At 50.0% G+C, this 23,061-nt stretch overlaps 1 protein-coding gene across 8 annotated transcripts; it reads right to left on the bottom strand.

Annotated features, from left to right (window-relative positions):
• Positions 1-495: 495 nt before the first annotated feature.
• Positions 496-21,672, bottom strand: STMN4 (stathmin 4). Of its 8 annotated transcripts, none has more exons than XM_008534489.2 (8): positions 21,388-21,529; positions 7,997-8,087; positions 6,804-6,899; positions 6,050-6,130; positions 5,413-5,621; positions 4,331-4,522; positions 3,592-3,645; positions 496-1,404 (listed from the first exon to the last, which is right to left on the bottom strand). In XM_008534489.2, exons 2-7 carry the CDS (start codon positions 8,007-8,009, stop codon positions 3,625-3,627), a joined length of 612 nt encoding a protein of 203 aa, XP_008532711.1. In that variant the 5' UTR covers positions 8,010-8,087; positions 21,388-21,529; the 3' UTR covers positions 496-1,404; positions 3,592-3,624. The 8 variants fall into 8 exon arrangements, with proteins under 8 accessions (XP_008532711.1, XP_070467411.1, XP_008532714.1 ...); XM_070611310.1 differs by having other exon boundaries at positions 5,413-5,642; XM_008534492.2 differs by lacking the exon at positions 6,050-6,130.
• Positions 21,673-23,061: the final 1,389 nt, after the last annotated feature.

The following is a 23,061-nucleotide window of genomic DNA, read 5'->3' on the forward strand; positions in this document are numbered from 1 at the left end:
AGAAAACTGTCAGACATCTAGTAAGCGCTGTCTAAGTGTTAGCTGCCGTTATTATTATCATCATCATCACCATTATCATCTCTGACTCCTCCTCCTATCTCATCCTAAATGAAGCTCAGTTGCGGTACCACTGGTGGTGAGGGGCAAAGGCAAAGAAAGCCATTTATTTACAAAGCTGTACGAAACTACACAGGGGGTGGGGCAGGGTGGGGAGACGCTGGGTCCCCATCTGCACGGGCTGCCCCCCCCACCCCCCCACCCCCCCACCCCCCGTCTACACGGGCTTCCCCCGATCCTGTTGCAGGAACGAGGAGGAGGGAGACTCCTTTCCTAGCCATGACTCAGTGTCCTGGAGAAGGTGACAACTGGGTCTGAAATGATCCCCTCTGCTTTCTACTCACAAATATTTTATTCTCTCACTTTTTGTGACCACCTAGAATCCCATACCCCCAAAGCAAGGAGGATTTCCTTTTTACTATACATCTTGGAACCATATTAGAGTGTCAGTTCATAGAAAGGAAGGTTGGATTTATTTCCTCATCAATTCAGTGCACTCAATCCAATAGCGGACAGCCCACAAAGGGGATTTTGAAAAAAAGAAGAAGGAAAAGCAGAAGCAAACTATGTCAAAGTCTGGCATGCTTCCACCCACCTCACCCAGCACCTCAGATGCACTGACGGTCAAAGTAAAGAACAAAAGGGACACCTGAAGGGTGTGGAAGCCAAATCCAAGAATATTCGCTCAATCACCCAAAGGACAAATTCAGGAAATAAAGGACTGGAGCCTTGGAGTAAATGTTTCATTGGTCATGATGATCAAAAGATGATGGTTAACACACACACACACTCAGACCTCACCCCACCTGTTGTGAGCAGAAGCCACACCTCCGGCCCCACCCCCACCCCTGCTGGGCTTCTCCTGCCCTGCCCTGCAGCCACCCCTCCACCCAGGACTCTGCCCTCCACTGGGAATTCTACTGCCCTGTTTTCAACTGCCCTCCACACGGGGCCTGGACGCTCACTGGGAAGAAAAGCCGAAGACGCCCTGAGTCTGCGGTGGGCTGGGTTGCAATGTCCATGAGTCCTTCTCCATCTCCCCTTCCCAACCTCTCTCCTCCTCTCCCCTCTCCCACCCCGTCATTGTTCCCCAGAAACAAATAGGATGGCTTCGCTGGTCAATTCTTTACATGTACAAACACCAAAAGCAGAAGAAACGCCCCGGCCACCCCCCTCCCCCCAAACCCCAGTGCTGGGAGAGCAGCCATGGCAGGCGAGGCTGCCTCGGGAACTGCGGAGCTGCTGGAGCTGTCCGGCTGTTCTGGAAACTTCTTTGGCCTCTGGGCTTTACCTGGAGGCCTCTTCCTTCAGCTCCTTGTTTTTCCGCACTTCCTCGGCGTGCTTGTCCTGGGAGGGAAGGGAGGGAAAAGGGCAGGTCACACACGGCTTCCCGGGATAAATGCAGGACGAGGGGCAAGAGAACCAAGGCAAAGAATGGCCGCCACAGGAGGAGAAGAGCAGGGTCTGCGAAGGCTCCTGGGAAGGGGCAGAAGGTGGCAGGTGAGACCAGCAGGAGGCAGGTGTGTGAGCCTGTTATGAGGCCCCCCGGGAGCTCCTGGACTGGGGCCAACCTCCCATGGAGGACCCACCACCGTGACCCCAGGGCCCACCAGCCTCTCCCTCCGTCCCCAGGCTGTCCTGGCACTTGCTGAATGCGCTGCTGGACTTGATACAAGGAGCAGCTCAGTGTAGCTGCTAGAGTTGCTGGTAGAACAGACAGGCCTCATTGAAGTGCCCCCTACACACTCAGGCAACTTCACTGCTTTTACTTCTTGTCCGTCTCCTTAGAGAAAGTCGTCTTAACCCACTTGGTGAAAGATGAGGGCTCTTAAAGTTTAAACTGACAGAAGAATTTTGGAAATGTTATCCAACTCCAAAAAGTGGACTTTCTTACCAGTGTTGTGAGAGGACCCTCTTTTGTTTTACAGCGTAATGAAACCAAAAGATGGGAAATGACTTTGAAAGCCCCCCAGCTGTGTGACCTTGACCAGCTCGCTTCACCGATCAGGCCTCTGTTCTCTGGTCTTAGAGGGAGGGGCGTGGATGGGAAGCTCTATCCCTCTAGAAGTCTGTGATTTCAGCGTTCCCCTCGAGGGCTTCTCACGGTCTGCCGTATTGTGCATGAGTCTGGCGCATGTTGGACGGTGACCTCCTTGTGGACAGGGACCGTGCCTTTTTCTTTGTTATAACTCCCACTTCCCACTGTGGCTCCTTGCGCATAGTAGGTATTCAGTAAATATTCTCTGCCAGACTGGCATCGTCACATCCAGATATCAAGACAGCCTGGTGTAGACCCCCCGAGGCAGTCCAGGTTCCCAGGATGTACCTTAAACTACAGATCTGTCCCTGGAGATGCCCTAGAACTTTCCACGGCCCTGGGGAGAGTGTGGGGAGTAGTGTGTCTAGGGCAGCGGTTCTCAACCTTGGTAAACGTCAGCGTGACCTAGGAAGCTTGTTCACCGCAGGCCTGCAGATGCCATCCCTAAAGAGCTGGGTTAGTAGGTCTGGGGGGGGTCCAAGCATCTGCAGTTTTAAACTTTACACCAGGTGAGTCTGGTGCAGATGGTCAGCGACCCACACAAACGCTGACACAGAAGGCATTGTTGAAGGTGTCCCTGGCCTGGAGCAGCGCAGAAACCACACACCCGTCTCTCCTTCTACCTCCTGCCTTCACCCTTGAGCAAGGGAGAATAAGGGTCAAGATCCCGGAGGAGTGAGGCCCACTCAAATGTCTGCGCTGACATCTTGTTTCTTTGAATCTTACCTCACCTCCAACGCTATTACTCCAGAGTATGGGCCTTCCCAATCTCTGCACCTCAGAATCTACCTCCATTCCCAGGTGAGCCCACGGGGTAGGACCCTAGGATTCTGGACTCTCTCCTTGACCTCCAGTAGCCCCTCTCTGACGAAACACTGGCAGGATTGTTGTGGGCTGGTCTCCCTGAGACAGATGTTGAAAGAGCCACCTGGACTCGTAGCCAAAGAGCTGGATTGTAGCCCCAGCTCCACCACTTAGTAGCTGTGTGACCCTGGGCAAGTCATTTAACCTTCTCTGACATGGTTTCTTCACTAGTCACATAAAGATAATGCCTATCTTGCTTACCTCGTGGACTTGTTGTGAGGATAGGGGTATGAGGAAATCAAAGTGTTTTGCAGGCTTTCAAACACCGTCTTACGGTTCTTGCCTCAATTATTTGTTGTGGGTTTGGCCTGAGAGCCCATGCCCCATCCTATCCCAACCCCAGATTTTTTTCTGCAAGAGTTTGCTCCAAGCCATCCCTGAATAATTGGAGAAGACTAAAATCAGACCCAGATCACTTCCCTCCCATGTGACACTTGGTGGAGGCCGTGCTGCCGCTAAAAGGATGGAGTGGGTATAAGAGCAGAGGGGCTGCCACATGCTGGCCAGCTGCAGGGCCTACATAACATTCAGATCCCTGAATGTTGAAGAAACCAGATCTTTCTAGTATCTGTGGCCAAGGGCCTGAAACTCTAGGTGGATGGGCAGGAAGGATCGGGGACCACGCTGCTCACCATGGGACGAGGCCACCGATCAGGTCCCGGGAGTCACCGCGCAGCAGGCGGCTCCTGGAAATAAAACACAGAGCTGGAGCTCTCCCAGGAGCTGCAGGAGAAACTGGGACGGCCTGAGACTCAGGAAATGAGGCCAGCGTGTTCTCAGCAGGATGGGCTATTATTCTGCTGACATGTGAGACCAACCCCAGTCTCTCACGTTTCTCTTATTTAGGTGACACCATTTGGTTTATTGACCAAAGGTAGCCTATTGGAAAAACTCGAGACGCAGTCTATATGAAGACGGGTGGAGAGAATCATGTTTCCTGGTCAATGGGCAACTCGGCTCATCCTATCCTTGGCTTAGAGCCAAGAGCTCAAGTCCTCATCTTTCATTAAATCCAATCAGTCCATTCAAGGATGGAGCCAGGAATGTACAATTGCTTGCTTATCCATACTCCCTTGCATGAGGCAGGCTCTCTCTAGAAGATAAGAGGTCTAATGTCCCTAATACAATGAGAAATTTCAATTGTGTAGCTGTGCAGCATGTCCCCCAAGGAATTCCAAAGCTCGGTTCATGTTTCTTGCCTATGACTTCCCAAATCATCCCTTGGAACACTCTAAGGATCCAGCCTAACGAAAATATCCCCATTCCTGCTCAAGGCTGCTTGCTCCCTGAAATGACACATAGGTCTATCATACTTGCCGTGGAAGCAAGAGAGTGTCCCAGGAGTCTCCTCTCCCATCTGAGTACGCCTACCTTCTCTTGCAGCCGTTCCAACATGGCGGCAAGGTGGGCCTCCCGGTTCTCCTTATTGGATTCCATCTTCTGGGCCAGTTTTTCCTTAGCCATCTTGATGAAGTTGTTGTTTTCCTCAATGGCTTTTTGGATCACCTCCCGCTCGTGTTCTCGCTTCTCTGCCAGGTGCTTCAGGAGCTCAGCTTCCTGGTACTAGGACAGCACAAAGAGGGAAAGAGGCCCTTGTGGGTGAGCATGCTGGGTGTTTATTTACCATCATGACTTAAGAGCTCCACACCCAGAACACATGCCTCCCTGAGCCTAGTTCCTGGCCTGCTGGCAGGAAGCAAGGACCCTTCTGGTTTCTCCTACCATAGCCTCAGTTGCCTTTGTCTCACTGCCGTCATACATTCGTTAATTCATTCAAAAATACTAAATGACTATATACTATGTGCCAGACATTAGTCTAGTAACTTGGGAAAGAAAAAAGTCTAGTAGAGATGAGACATATATAACTCTGCCCCAGACTAGCATGTGACATATATCATAAGGGGTAGAGAGAAAATGCTCTAGGAATTCAAGGGAGGAGAAGATTATTTTCTGCGTGAAAGATGAAGAAAAGTTTACACAGAGATGGTATCATAGTATCAATAGGAACCATGGAAGGCACGTGGCGGGGCGGGGGGGTGGGGGGTGGCTGGGGGGGTGGCGGGGGGGGGGGTGGCGGGGAGGGGCGGAAATACCGACCATGACCTTCTTGCCCCTCCCCCAACTGAGGATCCCTTCCCTTAATTGTCTAGCCTTTCCCTAAATCCTTAGTGTTTGTCAATGTCTTGTTCCTGTCACTGTGCGTGTAAGGCCACCTCTTGGAGGTATGTAATGCCTATCCCTATCCCCTAGCCAAACTGTAAGCTTCTAGAGACCGGGGACTTCCACTTCTTTGTTTCCCTCAGTGGTGCCTCATTCTCTGCCCTGCACATGGGAGATGCTGCCTAAATATCTGTAGGTTGGTGGTGACCTGACACCAGCTCAGGGCCATCACCTGTCTTCTCCAGCTCCCTCCACCTCATACTGAGATGGAGGGAAGAAAGGATGGCACTTACCTTCCTTCGCTCCTCAGCTGCTTCTAGTTTCTTCTGGATCTCTTCTAGTGATGGGTCTCGCCGCCTGGGTAGAGAGGCATTGAACTCGGGCACCCCATCGAAGGAGGGTGGCTTCAGGATGACTTCAAAAGACTGGCCCGAGGTGCATTTGTTCAGCTCGATGACTTCCATGTCAGAAATTACACACCAGTTCAGGTCCACTGTGTCTGCTGCAGAGAGCAGAAAAGGGGCTGCTCACCCCCGAAGACTCCATGGGCACCCAGAAAGCATGCGTTACATGCACACACACGCGGGAGGTCTGGGGTCCCCAAAGCAAACCAGTAACCAGGGTTCTGGGCCTGTCCTGAGCATGGCACCTAGGGTCATGGGCTCTGATGGGGCTGGAGGAGTTGGTAGCCACAGTAAGGTCTCAGGCTCCACGAGCGGGGGTCTCAGGATCTATGAGATCTAATAACGGCTGAGCAACTGCTGCTGCTTTTGCTGCTGCCACAAGGCTCCTCTCGTAGGTGAGCTCCTGCTGGAGCGTCATCAGGTGGCCAGCAGGGTGCATTCACCCACCACCCACCACCCCTCCGCTCCTCAGCCCTCTGTGAATCTGATGGCTCGGCCTGTTGACACCTCTCCCGCCCTCTCCTACCCTGCTCTCTTCTTTCTCTCCAGTCAGCACTGTCTTTCCGCTGGCTTTGATCTTTTCTCCTACACTGTCTCCCACACCAGCCTAAACAGAAAAAACAATCTCAGGTAACCCAAGCACTCCCACCTCTCATTTCCAGACCAAACCCATCCCTTCCTTTTACCCCCAGGAAATTGAGAGGTGACCTGTTCCCCAGCCCCCCTAATCAGGACATGGCCATTCAGTGCTCCCCACTAGTGTCTTGGGACATGGCGTCCTGGGACTCTGTGGCAGGTCCCAGGCAGCATGGCTATCACAGAGCCTCCTTGGGGGGACCCAGGGGGAAGTCCTCTTCCCACCTCTGGACCCTCCCAGAGCATTCTCTACCCTTGACTGAGGAGCCTTGGTGACTGTGGAATCTAGCGATTTGCGCCACATCTTGTCTTCGCTTCTAGGCTACATGTTCCCTGAGGGCGAAATCTGTCTGCTTAGCCTCTTCGTCCTCCACAGCATCCGTTTGTTAAACAAATGCACAACAGCTGAGATCAAAAGCACTCTGAAGAGTGTCTGATTCAGACCTTCGGCTGCTGTCTCAGTGTCCAGGCCCCACACCTGCCTTCACACAGGGCTTAGACCCTCAGAATCAGCCATGGCGATGCCACTGATTCCGGGAAAGGAAAGGTGATGCGGGAGGGGAGTTTCAGGAAATTGCTGTACTCATGGATACAAACCACAGGAACCCTCCAGCAGTCGCTCTCACATTGAGGCCCTCACTTACCTTCATATTTGTAGGACGACTTATTCAGGGGGTCGGCCAGGAAACAAGAGCAGAACAAAGACACCAGTGGGAGCTCCTTCATCTTCTCTTTGTAGGCTGCGAAAACACCCGGCACATGAAGATGGTGACCACTCCTAGACTTAGAAGCCAGCATCCGTGCGAGTCAGGGTGCCTGAGCAATCAGGGGTCACCGGGCTCCACAGAGGCACCCAAACCACCCAGGCTCACCCCTGTCCGGGGATCCAGCCCCCTTAGCTCTGAGTGGCCCTCTTTTGGATTAGTCTGTGTGATTAGGACCCACTTCTGCCCACCTATTAGAACCTGAGCCTTCCAGAGCATCCAAATGACCCCATCTTCCCCCCAGTACCTCGTCTCCCTTTGTGGAACTGAATATAAAATGCCCTCAGGTAAAACCCCAAGCAGCAGCACCTTCATCCCAGCCTGGTACCCAGGACCTAGCTCTCTAGCCACCTGCACTTGCCCAGGGTGTCCATTTCTTTTGCTCCAGGATACAGGAAATCCACCCTCCATTTTACTCAAAGTACTCGGCAGTGCTCCCCTGAAGGGTGAAGAAGCTCACCACCATCTCTCTGGCCTTGCGCCTCACTGGGTGGCAAAGTCAGGCTGTGAGCCTCCCCTGGCCTTCCCAGCACAGGGGTCAAAGCCAGAGGGGCTGCTGTCTGTGAGGCCTGGAGCAATACTTACCCCCCACCCCCCACTGTCTAGTCTCTCTGTGCCTGGGGAGGCTTTGAAAGCCAGGAGGTCACGGTTAGAGCTGCTGTGTTGACGTGCAGCCCACACCACCAGCCCTGGCCCTGCGCTCCCAGAGCAGCCCCCCTCCACCCTGGGGCCAAGGCCTCTTGTTTGAAGCTCAGGCTCCCTCGGCACTCAGCTGAGCCCCAGCGCAGCGCCCGGGTGCTTCCCCACTCATGTACTTCTACAAGCTGAAAACACAGTGAACTGCAAAAATCAGGCACGTACATTGTAGAAACTTTTTAGGAGCACACGCAGACAAGTAAAAGGACCACAGCTCAGCTGTGATCCCACCAACTGTCTAGAGAGAACTTCTTCTAACCCTCAGGTGTACTCCTGTCCACCTTTTCTTGTTTTCTGTGCATCTGTCAGTACATGCATGTGTGTACAACAACACCCGAGGCTGTGGTGCCCATCATATAAAGAGGTTTTGTACCTACCAGCGAGGGTCATGTTTTCTGGAATATGAGAGATGAATCCAACTAAAAGTCACAGAGTAGGTCTGTCACAGCTCAGGACACTGTCACGAATCTGAGGAAAAGAGAGCATTTTACCCCTGACAGGTTATTCTCGTAAGGAAGGTCTCTACACAATTGGGGCAGGAGTCCCAGGAGGCACCTCGGCTGCCCCCACATCCAGGCCCTCTCCACACCCACTCTCCCTTTCCCCAATGCCAACCACTGTGCTAATGATGGTTTCATAACTGATTTCCTAAGGCCCCCTAAGTGTGCAAAGATGGGTTTTCCCAAACTGTGTGGATCAAGGCTGTTCGTCAGTCTGCCTGAGTAGCTCAGTGGCCTGGCCCAAAGCCAGGGTTAGGGTGAGAGACAAATCCTAAGTCAGAATCACCTGGGAGGTGGTCATGAAATAGCTATGTGTCCTGAATTTCTCCCTGCACCCACCCCAGACTTTCTCCCTCAGCCCATTCTGCCATGGGTGAGAGGGAATTGGATAGAGCATGTCAGAATACCTCTTCAGATCCCCCTTACTCCCTTCCCCCAAAAGAACCACTGTCCTAAGCACTCCTTGACCCCATTTAAGACAACCCTGACTATGAGAAGGGACGAACATTATTCAGGAATGATGTCATCACGTGTTCAGTGCAGAGACAGAAATCAGCACGCAGGATTACGGCGGGGGCACAGTGGCAGGGCTCCATACACAGCAGGAGGCCTGGGGAGCCAGCAAGGGCCCCATGGCATTAGCAGCGCCTGAACTGAGTCTTCAGTGATGAGTCAGAATTAGGGAGGAGATGGCAGAGAGGGCATTCTGCCAAGGGAGCAGCACACACAAGGGCCAGTGCGAGAAAGCTCAGAGTCTGTGGGGATCTGAAGCTGGTTGATGCTGGGCCAGGAGTGAAGGAGGAGGGGGAGGTAAAACAGGAGAGGCAGGGAGGGAGCAGAGCAGGGAGTGTCTGGGGGACACAGGGCAATGGGGCTCCACTGAAGGCCACTATCTGACAGAGTGAGGAATGCCCAGCAGCGAGTGTCTATCATGGGGACCACTTGACCCTTGGCCACTGTGATCGTTAACTTCTGTGTCAACTTGACTGAGCTAAGGGATGCCAGGATAGCTGGTAAGACATTATTTCCAGGTGTGTCTGTGAGGGTGTCTCCGTAATGGAAAGTATTTGAGTCAATAGACTGGGTAGAGATGGCTCCCACCAATTTGGGTGAGCACCATCCGATCTGTGAAGGGTCCTCATAGAATAAAAAGGCAGAGAAGGCGAATTTGCTCTCTCTGCTCGAGCTGGGACCTCCATCTTCTCCTGAGCTCCTGGTTCAGGCCTCCAGACTGAGACTGAAACTACAGTACCGACTTTCCTGGGCGTGCAGCTGGCAGGTGGCTGAGGGTGGGACTTCTCAGCCTTCATAATTGCGTGAGTCAGTCTGTTATAATAAATCCCTTCTATATATCTCTATATATCCTACCATTTGTTTCTTAGGAGAACCCTGAACAGCCACCCTCAGTGGTCACTGTGCCAGCGGGGGGTGGCATGAGCCAACACCTTCACTGCCTGCATCTTCACAAGGCAGCGGGACTCAGAGACTGACTTAGAATCCTTTCCTTTCTTGATGAGGTGTTTTTCCCTCTGGGGAGCAGAGTCCACACTGACTGGGCGCGGCAGGGGAGCCAATGGGAGCAGTGAGCTCAACTCTGGCTTTAGGGCTAGACCAGTGTGAAGTCAAACAGACTTCACCTCTCTTACTGGCTGTCACCAGTCACTTCACATGTCTAACCTGTGCTTAGTTCTGCACAGAGTTGTACAAATTAAATGGGAAAAGGATGTTACGGCATCCAGCAAAAACAAGGTGCTTAATAAGTGTTAGTTTCCCTTCCTCTGACTTTTCATCAGAGTAGCTCCCAGGTGCCACACACCTGCTTTGGAGTCATCACCTGTGGTCCTCACCAGCCCTGCAAGTAAAGGCTGTGGTTGCCGTTTGCAGATGAGGAAACTGATGCTCAGAGGGTTCATGTGGCATGCTCAGTGTCAATCAGCTAGAAAGTTAAAGAGCGGAGATTTGAAGCCAGGTCAACCGGCCTGCAAGCGCTGTGCTCCCTGTGGTGTGTTCGTGGTCTTCTCCTTGTTGTGCTTTGGAGCCAGAGGTGCCCCTTTCACGCCACTCCCGAGGCAGCACAATGGGCCTCTCTCCTCAGAGTCAAGCTGATCCTGACAGTACCAGTGAGTCCGTAAACAGGGAGGGGGACCGAGTGCCTGGATGCGACATCCCTGGTCATGAGGCTCCATTCTACACAATCTCCGCTCATGACCAGGCTGATTGATGAGGGGACTGGCAGAGTGAGCGAGCCCTTGCCAGGACAGGGGGCAGCCTCAGAATTGAACCTGGGTAATGGCTCAGAAGTGGAGGTCCAAACAGGGGAAGGGGAGGCAGAGAAGGAAACCCGGAGAAGGAAGGGCCTTAGCCGGCTTCTTCTGTAGGAGCCGGTAGCTGTAGTCAGGGACCGTGCCCCTCGGCCTGAGCTGGGGGTGGTAAATAAGACCCTCCCCTCATGGAGCACCTTACACATTACAGTCCTTGGCACCTACGTTACATCAGTTGATCTTCACATGAGGCTGGGCTAGGCTGACAAGGCAGGCAACATCAGCTTCACTTTCAGACAAAGAACCTAGGGCTCAAGGAAGTTATGACTTTCAGCTAAGGTCACACGGCTAGTAGGTGTAGAGCTGGGTCTAGGATCAAGACCTTCTGACTTGTAAGCTCTTCCCTTGTGGTCAGTGAAGGAACTAGATGGTACTTGCTGTTCCTCCATGGTCCTGTGGACAACAGGGAAGCCAGTCTGGCCTGAAGACTCGTGTGGAAGATATTGTGCTATGCTAGGAGTTTTAGGAGCAGGACGAACCAAGTAGGGAAGACAGGTCAGAGAGACAGAGAAGGAAGACCAGGGCAGGGAACAGGAGACATCCAAGAGATGGGCAGTGGTATGCACAGCCAAGGGATTTGTGACTGAGAACTCTTGATTTCACAGGGTTGGAGTCTGTATAACTAAAACTGCCTATTTTACAGCATCTACAATGTGACAAATGCTTTCACTTTAATTGTCATGATGACTTTGTGACATAGAATTACTATCCCTATCTCATAGATATGAGGATTGAGGCTCAGAGAGGCTAAGTGACATTTCCAAGGTCACTCAGCATAGTGGGTTGGATGGTGTCCCCCAATAAGGTATGTCCAGATCCTAACCCCTGCAATGGAATGTGACTTTATTTGGAAAGGGTCTTTGCAGATTTAACTAAGTATCTCAAGATGAGATCATTCTGTATGATCTAGATGGTACCAAAATCCAACAGCAAGTGTCCTTAGGAGACATACAGAGGAGAGACCCACAGAGAGAAGAAGGCCATGTAAAGATGGAGGCAGAGATTGGAGTGGTGCAGCCGCAAGCCAAGGAATGCAGGGAGCCACCAGCAGCTGGAAGAGGAGAGGAAGGATCCCCTCCCTAAAGTCTTTGGAGGAAGTGTGGACCTGCTGCCACCTTGATTTTACCCTTCTGGACACCAGAACTGTGAGAGAATGAATTTCTATTGATTTAAGCCACTAAGTTTGAGGTCATTTGTTACAGTAGCTGCAGGGAACTAACACACTCAGTAAGTGACAGAGCCAGGGTTCAAATCCCTGATTCTCTCGCCTTCTCTCAGCTACCAGTGTCTACGCATGGTCTGATGTGCTCCTCAAGATAATCTGTGTACACGTACCTGTGGGTACATGGGACCCTTATACATCCTCGTGCCAATAGTCATGTCATTTATATTGTACTCAAGACCCAAAAGATGTTGCTGCCCATGGGACATTCTGAGAAAGGATATAAGGGAGTAGCAGGGAGGGCAAGACTCTTCTGGAGGACCCAGCAGTGCAAAGGGGTCCTAAGCCATTGGGTGGTGGCAGCCACTGTAGGGAGGCTAGCTTTATCCCTAACTGACATCCTGTGGCATCCTCATTGGATGGGGCCAGTCACACCCACCTCCCCAGCACTCAGCCTGGCTGCGTGAGGACTCTAGATTGTCTTATGAGTTGAACCCAGATTGAACACACATCCTTCGGAAGATCTGGTTATGCTAACCCATGGCCTGGAGGCCCTTCAGAACAGCTCTTAGGCACCTGTTCTCCCATCTTAGACACCAACAACACAGGCCACTCTCCTAGGCATGTCCAGTCAACCAAGGGCCCACAAACAAGCCTTAGTCTGGATGCCTGGGCCCTACAATCTTCTCATGGTACCATGGAATCTGTTAAATGGCTTGGAGGTTTGGGTCATGTCATCATGCCACTGCAAACTACCTGCAACAGAGTGGGGCCACCAGGCCTATTCTTGGACTGACAGAGAGGGGCAGTAAGGGATGTTATTGCCCAAGGTCAGAGAGGACAGAATGTCAGGAATTCAGGGAGGCAAGATGAAGATTGAGAAACATTAGAGGCCAGAGAAGGCATGAGGCCATGAGGTCAGGCCCATCAGTGGGAGAGTCTGTCCAAGACATCAGACATCAGAGCATCGTAAGGCAAAACTCCATGTTGAGGTAAATATGTGGCCCCCCTAGAGACTCCTTGCATGTCTTCTGTTAAGGCAGAGGCCAATCCCAGGCCTTGGATAGCCCCTAAGGAAGACCAAGAAACTGACCACATGCAGTGGTAGAAAAGATCAAGGGGCCCCCAACCGAAGGCCAATGTGTCACAATCACTCAGCCAATGACCACAGACCCAGAGCTCGAGCTCAGGAAGCAGCCTCCTGCCTCTGCCCAGTGCTCACTCCCAAGCACTGTCGATGGGTACAGACTGGTTGGTCAAGAGGCAGGGCTTCCTTGGGCAGCCCAGCCCCTGTGCTGTCAGTTATCCATGTAGTATAGCAGGTGGTGAGAGGACTCAAGCTTCAGATGACAAAGGTGAGAGTGTGATGGGGTTATTATGCAATTCAGGCTCTGCAGTGCCTCTAACCTTGCAATAGATTTGGAACTTGACTGCATGCTGGGCGTGTGGACTGGGTTTATTGGGGAATGGAGTAGGCCCACTAGGCTGCGTGCAGGATGCATTGGGATCAATTGCTAGAATGGGAACGAGAAGATCTGAGACCTCCAGACCAGGGAAAATTTGTACTTTATTTTCTATTCATTAGGAAGCCACTGACGTCTTTTGAATAAGGAGAGAGAGGAAGAGTTGATGCTGATGATAACAGCAATAATAATAATAGCTATCACTTCTTTAGCACCTGCTTGGTCCCAGGAAAATCACAGACATTATCTCACTTTATTCTCTGAGGTTCTTTTATAATGAGAAAATGGAAGATCAGCAGAGTCAGGTTAATTACACCAAGTTATACATGTAGTAAGGGGCGGAGCTGGTAGTTTCATTCTAAAGCCCATCTCTGTCTTTTGCTTATACCCCTAGTGCAAAAAGATTCTTCTGGCAGCATGATCTTGGGGCAAGAGATTTGGAGGGGAAGACTGGAAGCTGAAACTAGGCACAGAGTGATGAGGACCTGCCCAGAATGAGTTACGCCCTTCTGTATGCATCCGACCCAGTACTGTTTCCAACTGTTTGCAAACTGATCCACACAATTCCCCCAGCTCCAGCATCTGAGAGTCTTTGTATGGAAAATCAAGTAATCACACATTTTTGTTGCGGATCTGAACCATTAACATAACTGGTAAAATAAATTAGTTAGCGATAACCCCACCAAGCAGAGATCCAGGCCATCAGGAGAGGAGGTAAGACGCAGAATGAGTAAGTTTTGATCGGGAGCAGGGCAGCTGATAGTGAAGGCCTAGAATCAAGGCTATTGACTGAAGAGGGATCTCATGGTGACATGGTGGCGGGAAAGGTGTCTAAAGTGAAGAGATCAGAGTCCCCCGGTTCCCCTCGAACATCAGAATGTCCAAGATGGAGAGAACGGGCGATCCTTGGCTGGGGGCTCTCACCCAGAGGAAATACTAAGGCTCTTTGATGGCCACTGGACTGGGGATGCTGCAGGCACTCAGTGGCAGGGCCCGGCCAGGCCACACATCCTACGTTGCACACAACAATCCCACACGACGAACAACTGTCCCTTCCAAATGCCAACACCTTCCTCCCCGGAGACCTGAGATCCTAAAAAGTCACACTGAGTTGGTGGCAGAGATGAGACCAGAGTCCAAGCCTCTGGATTCCAGTGTCAGTGCCCTCCCCCTTCAGGCCCATCCTTTCCCTCCCCCACCATACCAGAATCGAGGGAACAGCCCACACGGGGGCTACCAGAGCAGCAAATATGAAGACAGGGATGCAAAAGGGATCTCATAGCAGAAGGACTTTTCTTTTCCTGAGGAAGATTCGCCCTGAGCTAACGTCTGTTGCCAATCTTCCTCTAGTTTTTCGTATGTGAGCCGCTGCCACACACGGCCACTGACAGACAAGTGATGTAGGTCAATGCCCAGGAACCAAAGGTAGGCTGCCAAAGCAGAGTGCGCCGAACTTAACTATTATGCCACCAGGGCTGGCCCAGAAGGACTTTTTTACATGACCAGAAATGGTGACCCACACTCCCAGGCTTTCTGTAATGCAGTCAATGACTAGGAGCCAATAGAGAAGAGCATCAAGCTCTCAGATGCTGAATGGCCATTTCCTGGGTGCACACCTGAACTCCTGAGATGCCTCTGACTGCCTACATGGCCAAAGTGAGCAAGCATTTTATTTGTCACTGCAAGAAATGCCCAGACAATGCCATCAGGATGTGTTAAATCCCATGTGGACTACTTTTGAGGGATAAGAAGCTAATGCATATCAAAGTGATTTGAATAGAGTGGTCCCTGGCAGGGTGCTCAGAGATGATATAGGAACTCTGGCCTAGAATTAGGGCAGGGAAGCAATGAGTTCTGACCCCAGTACCCTGACCACAAGCAGTACAGGGAAGTAGCTCTTTAGATCCACACCTATCATCAGGCTTTTTAAAAGTCCTGTTGAATTTATATAATTACCTGAAACAAGCTGTATGAACCACCTGAATGTCATGGACTCATATCATCTCCGTACAGTAACCCTGGTTGTTTTATGCTGATCAGAAGTCTCTGATTGGCAGCCCTATGCCTTATTTGGGTTAAAAAAAAAAGGAGATAAATTATTTTTTCATGAATGTGGTGTTTATTCTTTCCACAATGTTTATTGAATATTTAATTCTGTGCCAAGCCCTCAGCTAGGTCCTAAAAAAACCACAGGGGTTTTTGATGATGAAAAAGCGAAATAGGTCCCCTGGGTGGGAATCCAGAGCCTCTGGAAGTTTTGCAGCTGCTCTGCTGGCCCTCAGCAATCCTCTGGCAGTAACATGTACCGTGTTGTGAAGGGAGAAGGAGTGGGTTTCAGAGCATAGGCCAGGAAAGGACTAGTGAGATGCACAGAAGGGAACTGGGCCACGCAGAATGGTGCATGATGGCCTGCCTGTGGGGAGCTGACGCTTATCTAACTCCCACCCCCCAGTTTTGCCTCTGAGGGCTTCAAGAGGAAGAGATGGTGGGAAATGTGGTCAAGAGAACTTCTAGACAGTCCCTAACAGGCTCAGAAATGCAGCTCCCGTTGTGCTTCTAGGAAACAAGGAGAGGTCACCTGTTGGCAAGTGGAGGGCTCCAGGGCCCTAAGTGTGAGGGACCCCGCCTAGTTGTGACAGTGACGTTGAGAGGCGAGCCAGAGAAGGAAGATTGAGTCTGGGGAACAGACAGCCCCAAACATCCACAGTGATGGCGCTTTCTGGGCTATTTTTATTTTCAATTTAATATGTACAGAGGAATCAACATATTAGAAGTCAAGTTCAGGGGCCTGGACTTCCATTCAGTGTCACCAGATGGAGTGCAAGGCACTGTGACCCAGGTACTGAGCGAGGTCTGGAGGTCAAAGCACTTGGAAGCCTCAGCAGACAGAACGAGCCCTCGTAATCTCACTCCCAGTCACGAAACACAAATATCTCGTAGTGCTTTACAGTTTGCCAGGCACCGTCAAGTGCATATAGCTGCATTCTATATTTAGAGCTTTAATTACAAACACATTAACATCGTATTTCAGAACATCTATGTGACAGAGAAAAGAAATCCCTGTCATCTTGCTACTTTTTGCTGTTGGCACTTCCTTCTAGTTTTTTTTCTATGTCTGTTATTTTTACACAGTTGTAACCTGAGCATATATATTTTATCATTTCATTCTCTTCAAATCCTGTGAAATAGATACTATTATACCTATTTTACAGATGATCAGTCAGGTAAGAGACTTAATTTGCCCTAAGTCTTATAAGTAGAAAATGACAAAGATGGGACTTGAGCCAAAGTCGTCTTCCATCCAAGTGCAGCTGTTTCCAGTAAAGTTCCGTGGTGCATCCTCATATCCAAGGCCAAGTGTAAATGCAAGTACGACAGAAGACTGCCGAGGCGAGCGGTTGAAGGGCACACGAAGGCTTGCCAGCTCCAACCCTCCTGCCCGTCCTGAGCGGCCCCAGTGCTTACAGTTCTCACCGTTAAGCTCACTGCTGCATCAGGCCCTGCCTCAGAAAGTCCCTGTTAAAATGCACACACGTGACCTACCAAGTGTACTAAATCATTTTCATGTCAGTGCAGAACAAGCAATAGACTCATAGACATTTCCAGGTGTCAGGCTCTCCGGCCATAGATGGGAGGAGCCTAGGAGATCTTCAGTGTTTCCATTTCCCACCCCTTTTCAGATGAGGAGACGGAGGGCCCAAGAGGTCCAGTGCCTTTTCCAAGATTAAGTAGGAGAAGTAGGACCACGTTTCTGGCCCACATTTAGCTACACTAAAGGGAGAGTCTTATCTTTTGCAATATTACTCTTGTTTTCCTTGTTCTTTCGTTCTCCTCCAATGCTTTGTAAGTTTTACATCTTGTTTTTATCTTTAAGTCAAAATCATTTCCATCTTTATTTCACTACAGGAAGAATGAAACAGTATCTAATTGTTTTCCTTGTGTTGATGAAAGCTTTAGCAGACTTTTACTTCCTCACACTACAAACCTTCTGATTTCGTCGCAGTGATCTGGATTTTTCAGTTCCGGATTATGATTACTGATTTCTTTCTTACATTATTCATTCAATAAATATTCATTGAGAACCTACTGTATGCACTATGCAAGGTACTAGGGAGGAATACAGCGATGCATTTAATAGACGGATTCCTTAGCCTCAACATAGTCGCCATTTGCATTCAGCTTTATAGACATGTTAACTATAATTAGACAATGACTTTAAATTCTAGTGTTTTCTTTCTTCATGACCATTATTACTATCATAAACTTTTTTGGACTTGACTCTTTAATTTGATAAAATTTTTTGGTTCGCTAGACTACTTCTGGAGTAATTTTTTTTTCCAGAAAGGGTTCATGGAATACTTGTTGAGTCCTTACATATCTAGTGTGGTGGCAGGTGCAGAAGATAGACAGACCCATCCCAGGATCAACAGTCAGTTGTGCCTGGACTGTCAGCAGACAGAGCCTATCCATCTGCCTCCACAGACTTGGTCTGAACCTTGCTCCCTACCTGGTCTGGACCTTGCTCCCTACCTGGTCTGGATTTCTGGGCACCAACATGCAAATGATCCACTGGAACTGCATTCTGCCCATCCCCTCCCCGGCTGGTCTTCCACGCTGGAGGGAGCACTCAGCTCCTTTCTCTGGAGCCCCATTCTCTGGTTTGTTTTCTGAAGTCCCAGGTTGCCTGTGCCCTGTCATAACTTAGACCAGCCATGCCCAGGCTCCCACCCCTTCTGATCAGTTCTGCCCTCTGGCCTCCTACCATGTGCCTCTGAGAGCAGGACCCTAAGGGAGTTTTAACTGATGGGAAAGACCAGTGAGGTTTGGTAGGGAAGAAGGAAGGCGTGTGTCCGGGGAGGCGGGCGTAGTGTACCTATATCTGTGTGTCTTGCTGTCTTCCTGGTGGGACTAAAAATGTAAAAACCTGAAAAAATGCTTTTTAAAATGGCAAGAGATTTTTTTTTTGGTCCTTGCTCTTCCCCAAAGAAAAACAGGAAAAGTAACCTTTTCCAGACTATCACATCTCTAAATATAGCAAATTCTAATTTAATAAGCAAACTAAATTATACATGATGCATGTTTATTTCCCAAGCCTAAAAAAACAAGGAGCGAGAGAGAGGGAGGGAGGGGGAGAGAAGGAGGGAGAGTGTTTGGTTCCCTACAGGGCATCATAAAAATTAAAATTTGCATGTTTTATAATTTTTCCCCAAAATTTCTATCTCCCGTCCCAAAAGAATGTCTCATTTTTACCCACTCATGACTTCAAAATATCTGGGAATTCTGTCTCCAAGTGAGAATCTCCAGGTCAGTAGGAAATAATATAAAAATATCAAGAGGGTCTAGGGAGAGGATATCAGGGCTTCAGGAAAAATTAAGCCTTTCTTTGGTTATGATCTCGGTTTTTTAAATATTCAATTATTATTTAAAGTCAAGAACATAAAAGTACCGAATTTTCGTGTTCTTTCTATACGGTTGGTGTAATGTAGACACTCCTTCTCTCTTCCCTTCCTTCGCTGTGACCCTCTTTCCTGTTCTTCTACCTTGTTCTCTGGGTGTCAGTTCCTCAAACTTTATTGCTGTATTCTAAGTTTTATTAGTCTGCCCATTTCTCTCCCATAGGGCAAATGTGGTTAAAATGACCTAGTCAGGTGAGAGAAGGCAACCAACCTGGCTAGGCCCTGGGATTTTTTTACTCCACCAAAGTGAAATCTAGACATTAAATAAAAAATGCAAGACACTCCCACCACCCCCCTGCCAGCGGTTCAACAACCTGCTCAGGAGGGACAGCATTAGACTAGGCCTCTCTATCTTTGCTGCGTCCTTTAGAAGAAGGTATCTCCCTAAAGAAATGTAGTTTTCCATTTAAAACAAGACTCCTTGGGTTGAGTCGGACTTTGGGCACTTATCTTGTACCTGGTAATAGGGACACAGGAACGAGACAGTTCTCCTTGCAAGAAGTTCAGAGTCTACAACATGGATGAATCTTGAGGACTTGATGCTAAGTGACATAAGCCAGTCATGAAAGGACAAATGCCTCGAGATTCCACTTATATGAGGTGCCTAGGGTAGTCAGATACATAGAGACAGAAAGTAGGATGGTGGTCGCCAGGGGCTGGGGGAGGGGTGGGGAGTTAGTGTTTAATGGGGACAGAGTTTCAGTTTTATAAGATGAAGAAAATTTTGGGGATGGATGGTGGTGATGGTTGCACAACAATGTAAATGCAGCTAATGCCACTAAACTGTACACTTAAAAATGGTTAGAATGGTAAATTTCATATTATATATATTTTATCACAATTAAAAATTAAGAAAAAGAAGTTCACAGTCTAATAAGAGTTTTCCATAGGCTAATAGTCTTATAGTTAGAAAGTCAATTAGAAGTCACTTAGCCTGATGTTTCAAAACTTTTCTCTTACTGGGACCCACAACAAAGAAATACATTTTGTATCATGATCCAATATGTATATGTCATGATACTGACATACATATATAGATACATATATATGGTCACTGATACACACACATAACTGAAATATAAACCTAAATATATTTATATCTGTTTATAAATATACTATATATAAATATAAAATGTAATATATTTATATCTATTTATAAACATTCATTTATAAATATATTTATATTTATTTATAAATATACATAAGTAAAAACAAGAAACATTATTTACTCTATTATATGGGATGGTGTCTTACTTTTTTTCTGCTCTGTTTTATTAAAAAAATTACAATCCACAAAATTGATTTCAGAATCCACTAATGAGTCTCAATGTATAGTTTGAAAAACACTAATCTAGACCAATCTCCAATGCAATGCAGAAATCTCCTCTATGGCCACCAGCTGGGTAGTCATCCAACTTCTGCTTGAATGTTTCTGTGATGGGGAACTCACTCCCTACAATGCTCTGTGGTGGATCCATCTAGCAGCTGAAGATCCTCACGCTCTCCAAACCCATTCCAGAAACCCTGAGACCTGCTTACAGATGCTCAGGCACTGGTGGTGATAAATGGACTTCCAGGAGGAGTGAAAGCACAGTTCCTAGCAGCAAGCCAGGGGTTTGGGGCGAGCTTGGGGGTGGCCAGCCCCACAGGACAGAGCAGGGTCTCTGAGAGACGCCAGCTCCCTTCCATGGAGCCGCCGCTGAGAGCTTTCCCCGCCGCCTCCTCACTGCTCACTCCCGCACAGTGGTTGTTTCCTCCTCTGACAGATGATCTCATTCCGCCTGGCACCCTGACTCCCTGCCTGTGGAGAGGTTTCCTCCCCGTGGAGGGGGCCTCAGCCCCAGCGGAGACAGATTCCCCCACATTCCCTCCTACCGCCCACTGCCCCGCAGGGCTCCGGCACCACCACTGGCGCCCTCCTACTATTCTCTTGGCCTCGAGACACAGGGTTCTCCCTGCCCAGGGTATTTGGAAACAGGCTGCCTGAATCTTTCGGAGCCTCCCTGGGGTTCTGGAGACCTGCCCTTTTTCAGGACAATGGGACCCCTCCACACCTGACTGTGTCTTCCTGGGAGGAATAAAACAAAGACAGCACCGCCACACGGGGACACAACTGGCCACTGGCCGTCAAACCCCTGGGTCCAGGGGATGAGGAAAGGACAATGCCTAAACTCCTGGGAGGATGGTGGGCTGAGCAAGGAGGGGCCTCGCTCGGCCACAGGCAGGGACCAGGGCGTGGCAGTGTGGCTCCTGCAGTTTGCAGCCTTGCTGCCTCCCGAGCGGCCCAGGTAGGATCAGGTTGACCTCAGGGCGGGGCGGGGCGAGGAAGAGGCGGTGATCTCATTCCATCCTTAGCAGCAAGACAAAAAAGTGACCCAGTACAGGTAGAGGAGAAGGAAAAGGATGATACAAATGGGAAACGGAGCTGAGAACAGCTGTGGCCGAGAAGGGAAATGTCAAACCCAGAGCAGCTGCTAGCTTGAAAGGGGGCTGGAGGTCAGAACCGGCTCCAGGGGAAGCCGGACTCAGAACAAATCCGTTCTCCCTCAGCAACAAAACATTTTTATGCAGAAAGAACTCACCATGGACATCTGACCCAAGAGACCCTGGCAGGTCCACCCGCCCTCTGTCTCCTGAGCTCAGGAATCGAAGGAGCGTCTGCAGCCCCCTCGCCCCTCTGCTGAGCACCATTCTTCGCCTCACCCCATTTCCCCCAGGATTTGGCAAAGTTTAATCCACTGAGTGAAGCCAATGGTGACACAATAGATTCCAGACCCCTCACTTCTCCTCTCTGCAGCTGCTGTTTGGGTTTTGTTTGTCTTTTGTCTGAAAAGCTTCAAATAATTTGCATTTCATTTCTACTTACCTGCAGTCCAGTTAGAAGCGAGCTGTTCGCCTCCTCACTCCCTCAATTAGTGGTACCCTGGGCTTCTCTCTCATCAGCACCACTGCTCTGCTCTCGGCATGACATCATCTCCAAGCACCGTGATTGGCCAACGGTGGGTTGCCTGGCAATTGGACAGTCTCCTCTGGTGGAGCAGGGATTGCCTGAGTGAGTAACTCTTAGCAGGCCAGGGAGTGGAAGATGATGTCAGACAAACAGCCTGCTTTCCATGCTGCCTGTGGAGCTGGGGAACCAGAGGGTGAGGGTGGGGAAGAAGAAAGAAAGAGGGAGCGGTACAGGAGGGTGGGGGTGTAGGCACAGCTGCAGCTGAGCCGCCCAGCGAGAGGGAGCACCTGGAGAGGGGGATGATGAACGATTTCCAGAGACTTTAGCTTTTTCAGATCTGGGGGTGGGAGAATATGGAATCTAGAGAAGAAATCAGAAAGAACAGATGAATCCTAAAAATAGCTTCCCGGAGGGCTTGGTGTCTATTTGCAGCTCTGTCGGAAGGGCTGGTGGGTTTGAACAGTGACTGGGAAGGCAAGGAGGGGCTGCAGGCACCCCAGCCCTGGAGCTGGGGAGGGTGTCCCACAGGGGTCCCAGGAGAGCAGGGCTTCCCTCTCACCACCTTAGTGTGATGTTGGCCACACCACTGCTGTGGCAACTTGACCAGCACTGGTGGGTCCTCATAGCCCATCCAGCCCATCTGGGCCTTCCAGAGGGAGGAAGACCATGGCTGAAGCTGAGGGTCATCACTAGCCTGTGATTCCTACACGAGGCGGAACCCTGGGGAGAGGATAGGTCATCGTGGCAGCTTCTCTAGTTCCTCAGGCAATGGGGGCAGGGAGTCCCTTGCGAAAACCCCTCGGCCTGCCCACCCTCAGCCAGTTGGCTGCAGGTGGCACAATGAGGCACAAGGCAGCCTGTGGAGCGAGCCCCCCTTCTCCAGAACTCTTCTCCTGATCAAAGCTTCTGGGGGTGTGTTCTCCACCCCATTTTAAAACTGGTTAAAAATGTATGCTTAAAGTATACAGTTCGGTGGCGTGAAGTACATTCACAACGATGTGCTACCATCCCCACCATCCACCTCCAGAACTTTACCTTCGCAAACTGAAACCCCTCACCCATTAAACACTGACTCCCCCCCCCCCCACAACACCCGGTCACCTCTGTTCTACTTCTGGTCTTGATGAATTTGCCTGTTCTAGCAAATTCATTACCTCGTGTATTACCTCATGGAAGTGGAATCATACAAAATTTGTCCTTTTGTTTCTGGCTTATTTGACTTAGCAGATCGTCCTCAAGATTCATCCACGTTGTAGCACATGTCGGAATTTCATCACCTCACCCTTTAAAGGCGGGTTTGTTCAACCACAGTCAATTCCGTGGACCCTCAGCCTCTGCCGCCACCCCCTGCTGACTGAGAACCCACATAGAGACAAAAAGTTACCTTGAATTCAGCCCATGCTTTTAAATTATGGTTTTAAACTACAAGAGCACCAAAGAGCATTTGCACATGGCAGTTTGTGCGTGTATAAGATGTGTCAGGGGATCATTCTGCTGGCGTGCTGGGTGGAAGCAGCTTCTCAGGCCCTGACACTCACCCCTGGCCTGTGCCTCAGAGCTGGGACCCACTGGTTGGCACCTCACTGCCCA

Source organism: Equus przewalskii, chromosome 2, assembly GCF_037783145.1.
Source record: "Equus przewalskii isolate Varuska chromosome 2, EquPr2, whole genome shotgun sequence".
NCBI classification, from domain to species: Eukaryota; Metazoa; Chordata; class Mammalia; order Perissodactyla; family Equidae; genus Equus; species Equus przewalskii.

What these genes read in the sequence shown, in the direction of transcription:
- STMN4 (XM_070611309.1), bottom strand. An exon ending in GTCGTCCTACAAATATGAAG is followed by an intron (nt 6,131 to 6,803) that starts GTAAGTGAGGGC and finishes TTTTCTGTTTAG; the next exon opens with GCTGGTGTGGGAGACAGTGT. An exon ending in CAGCTGAGGAGCGAAGGAAG is followed by an intron (nt 4,523 to 5,412) that starts GTAAGTGCCATC and finishes GTGCTGTCCTAG; the next exon opens with TACCAGGAAGCTGAGCTCCT.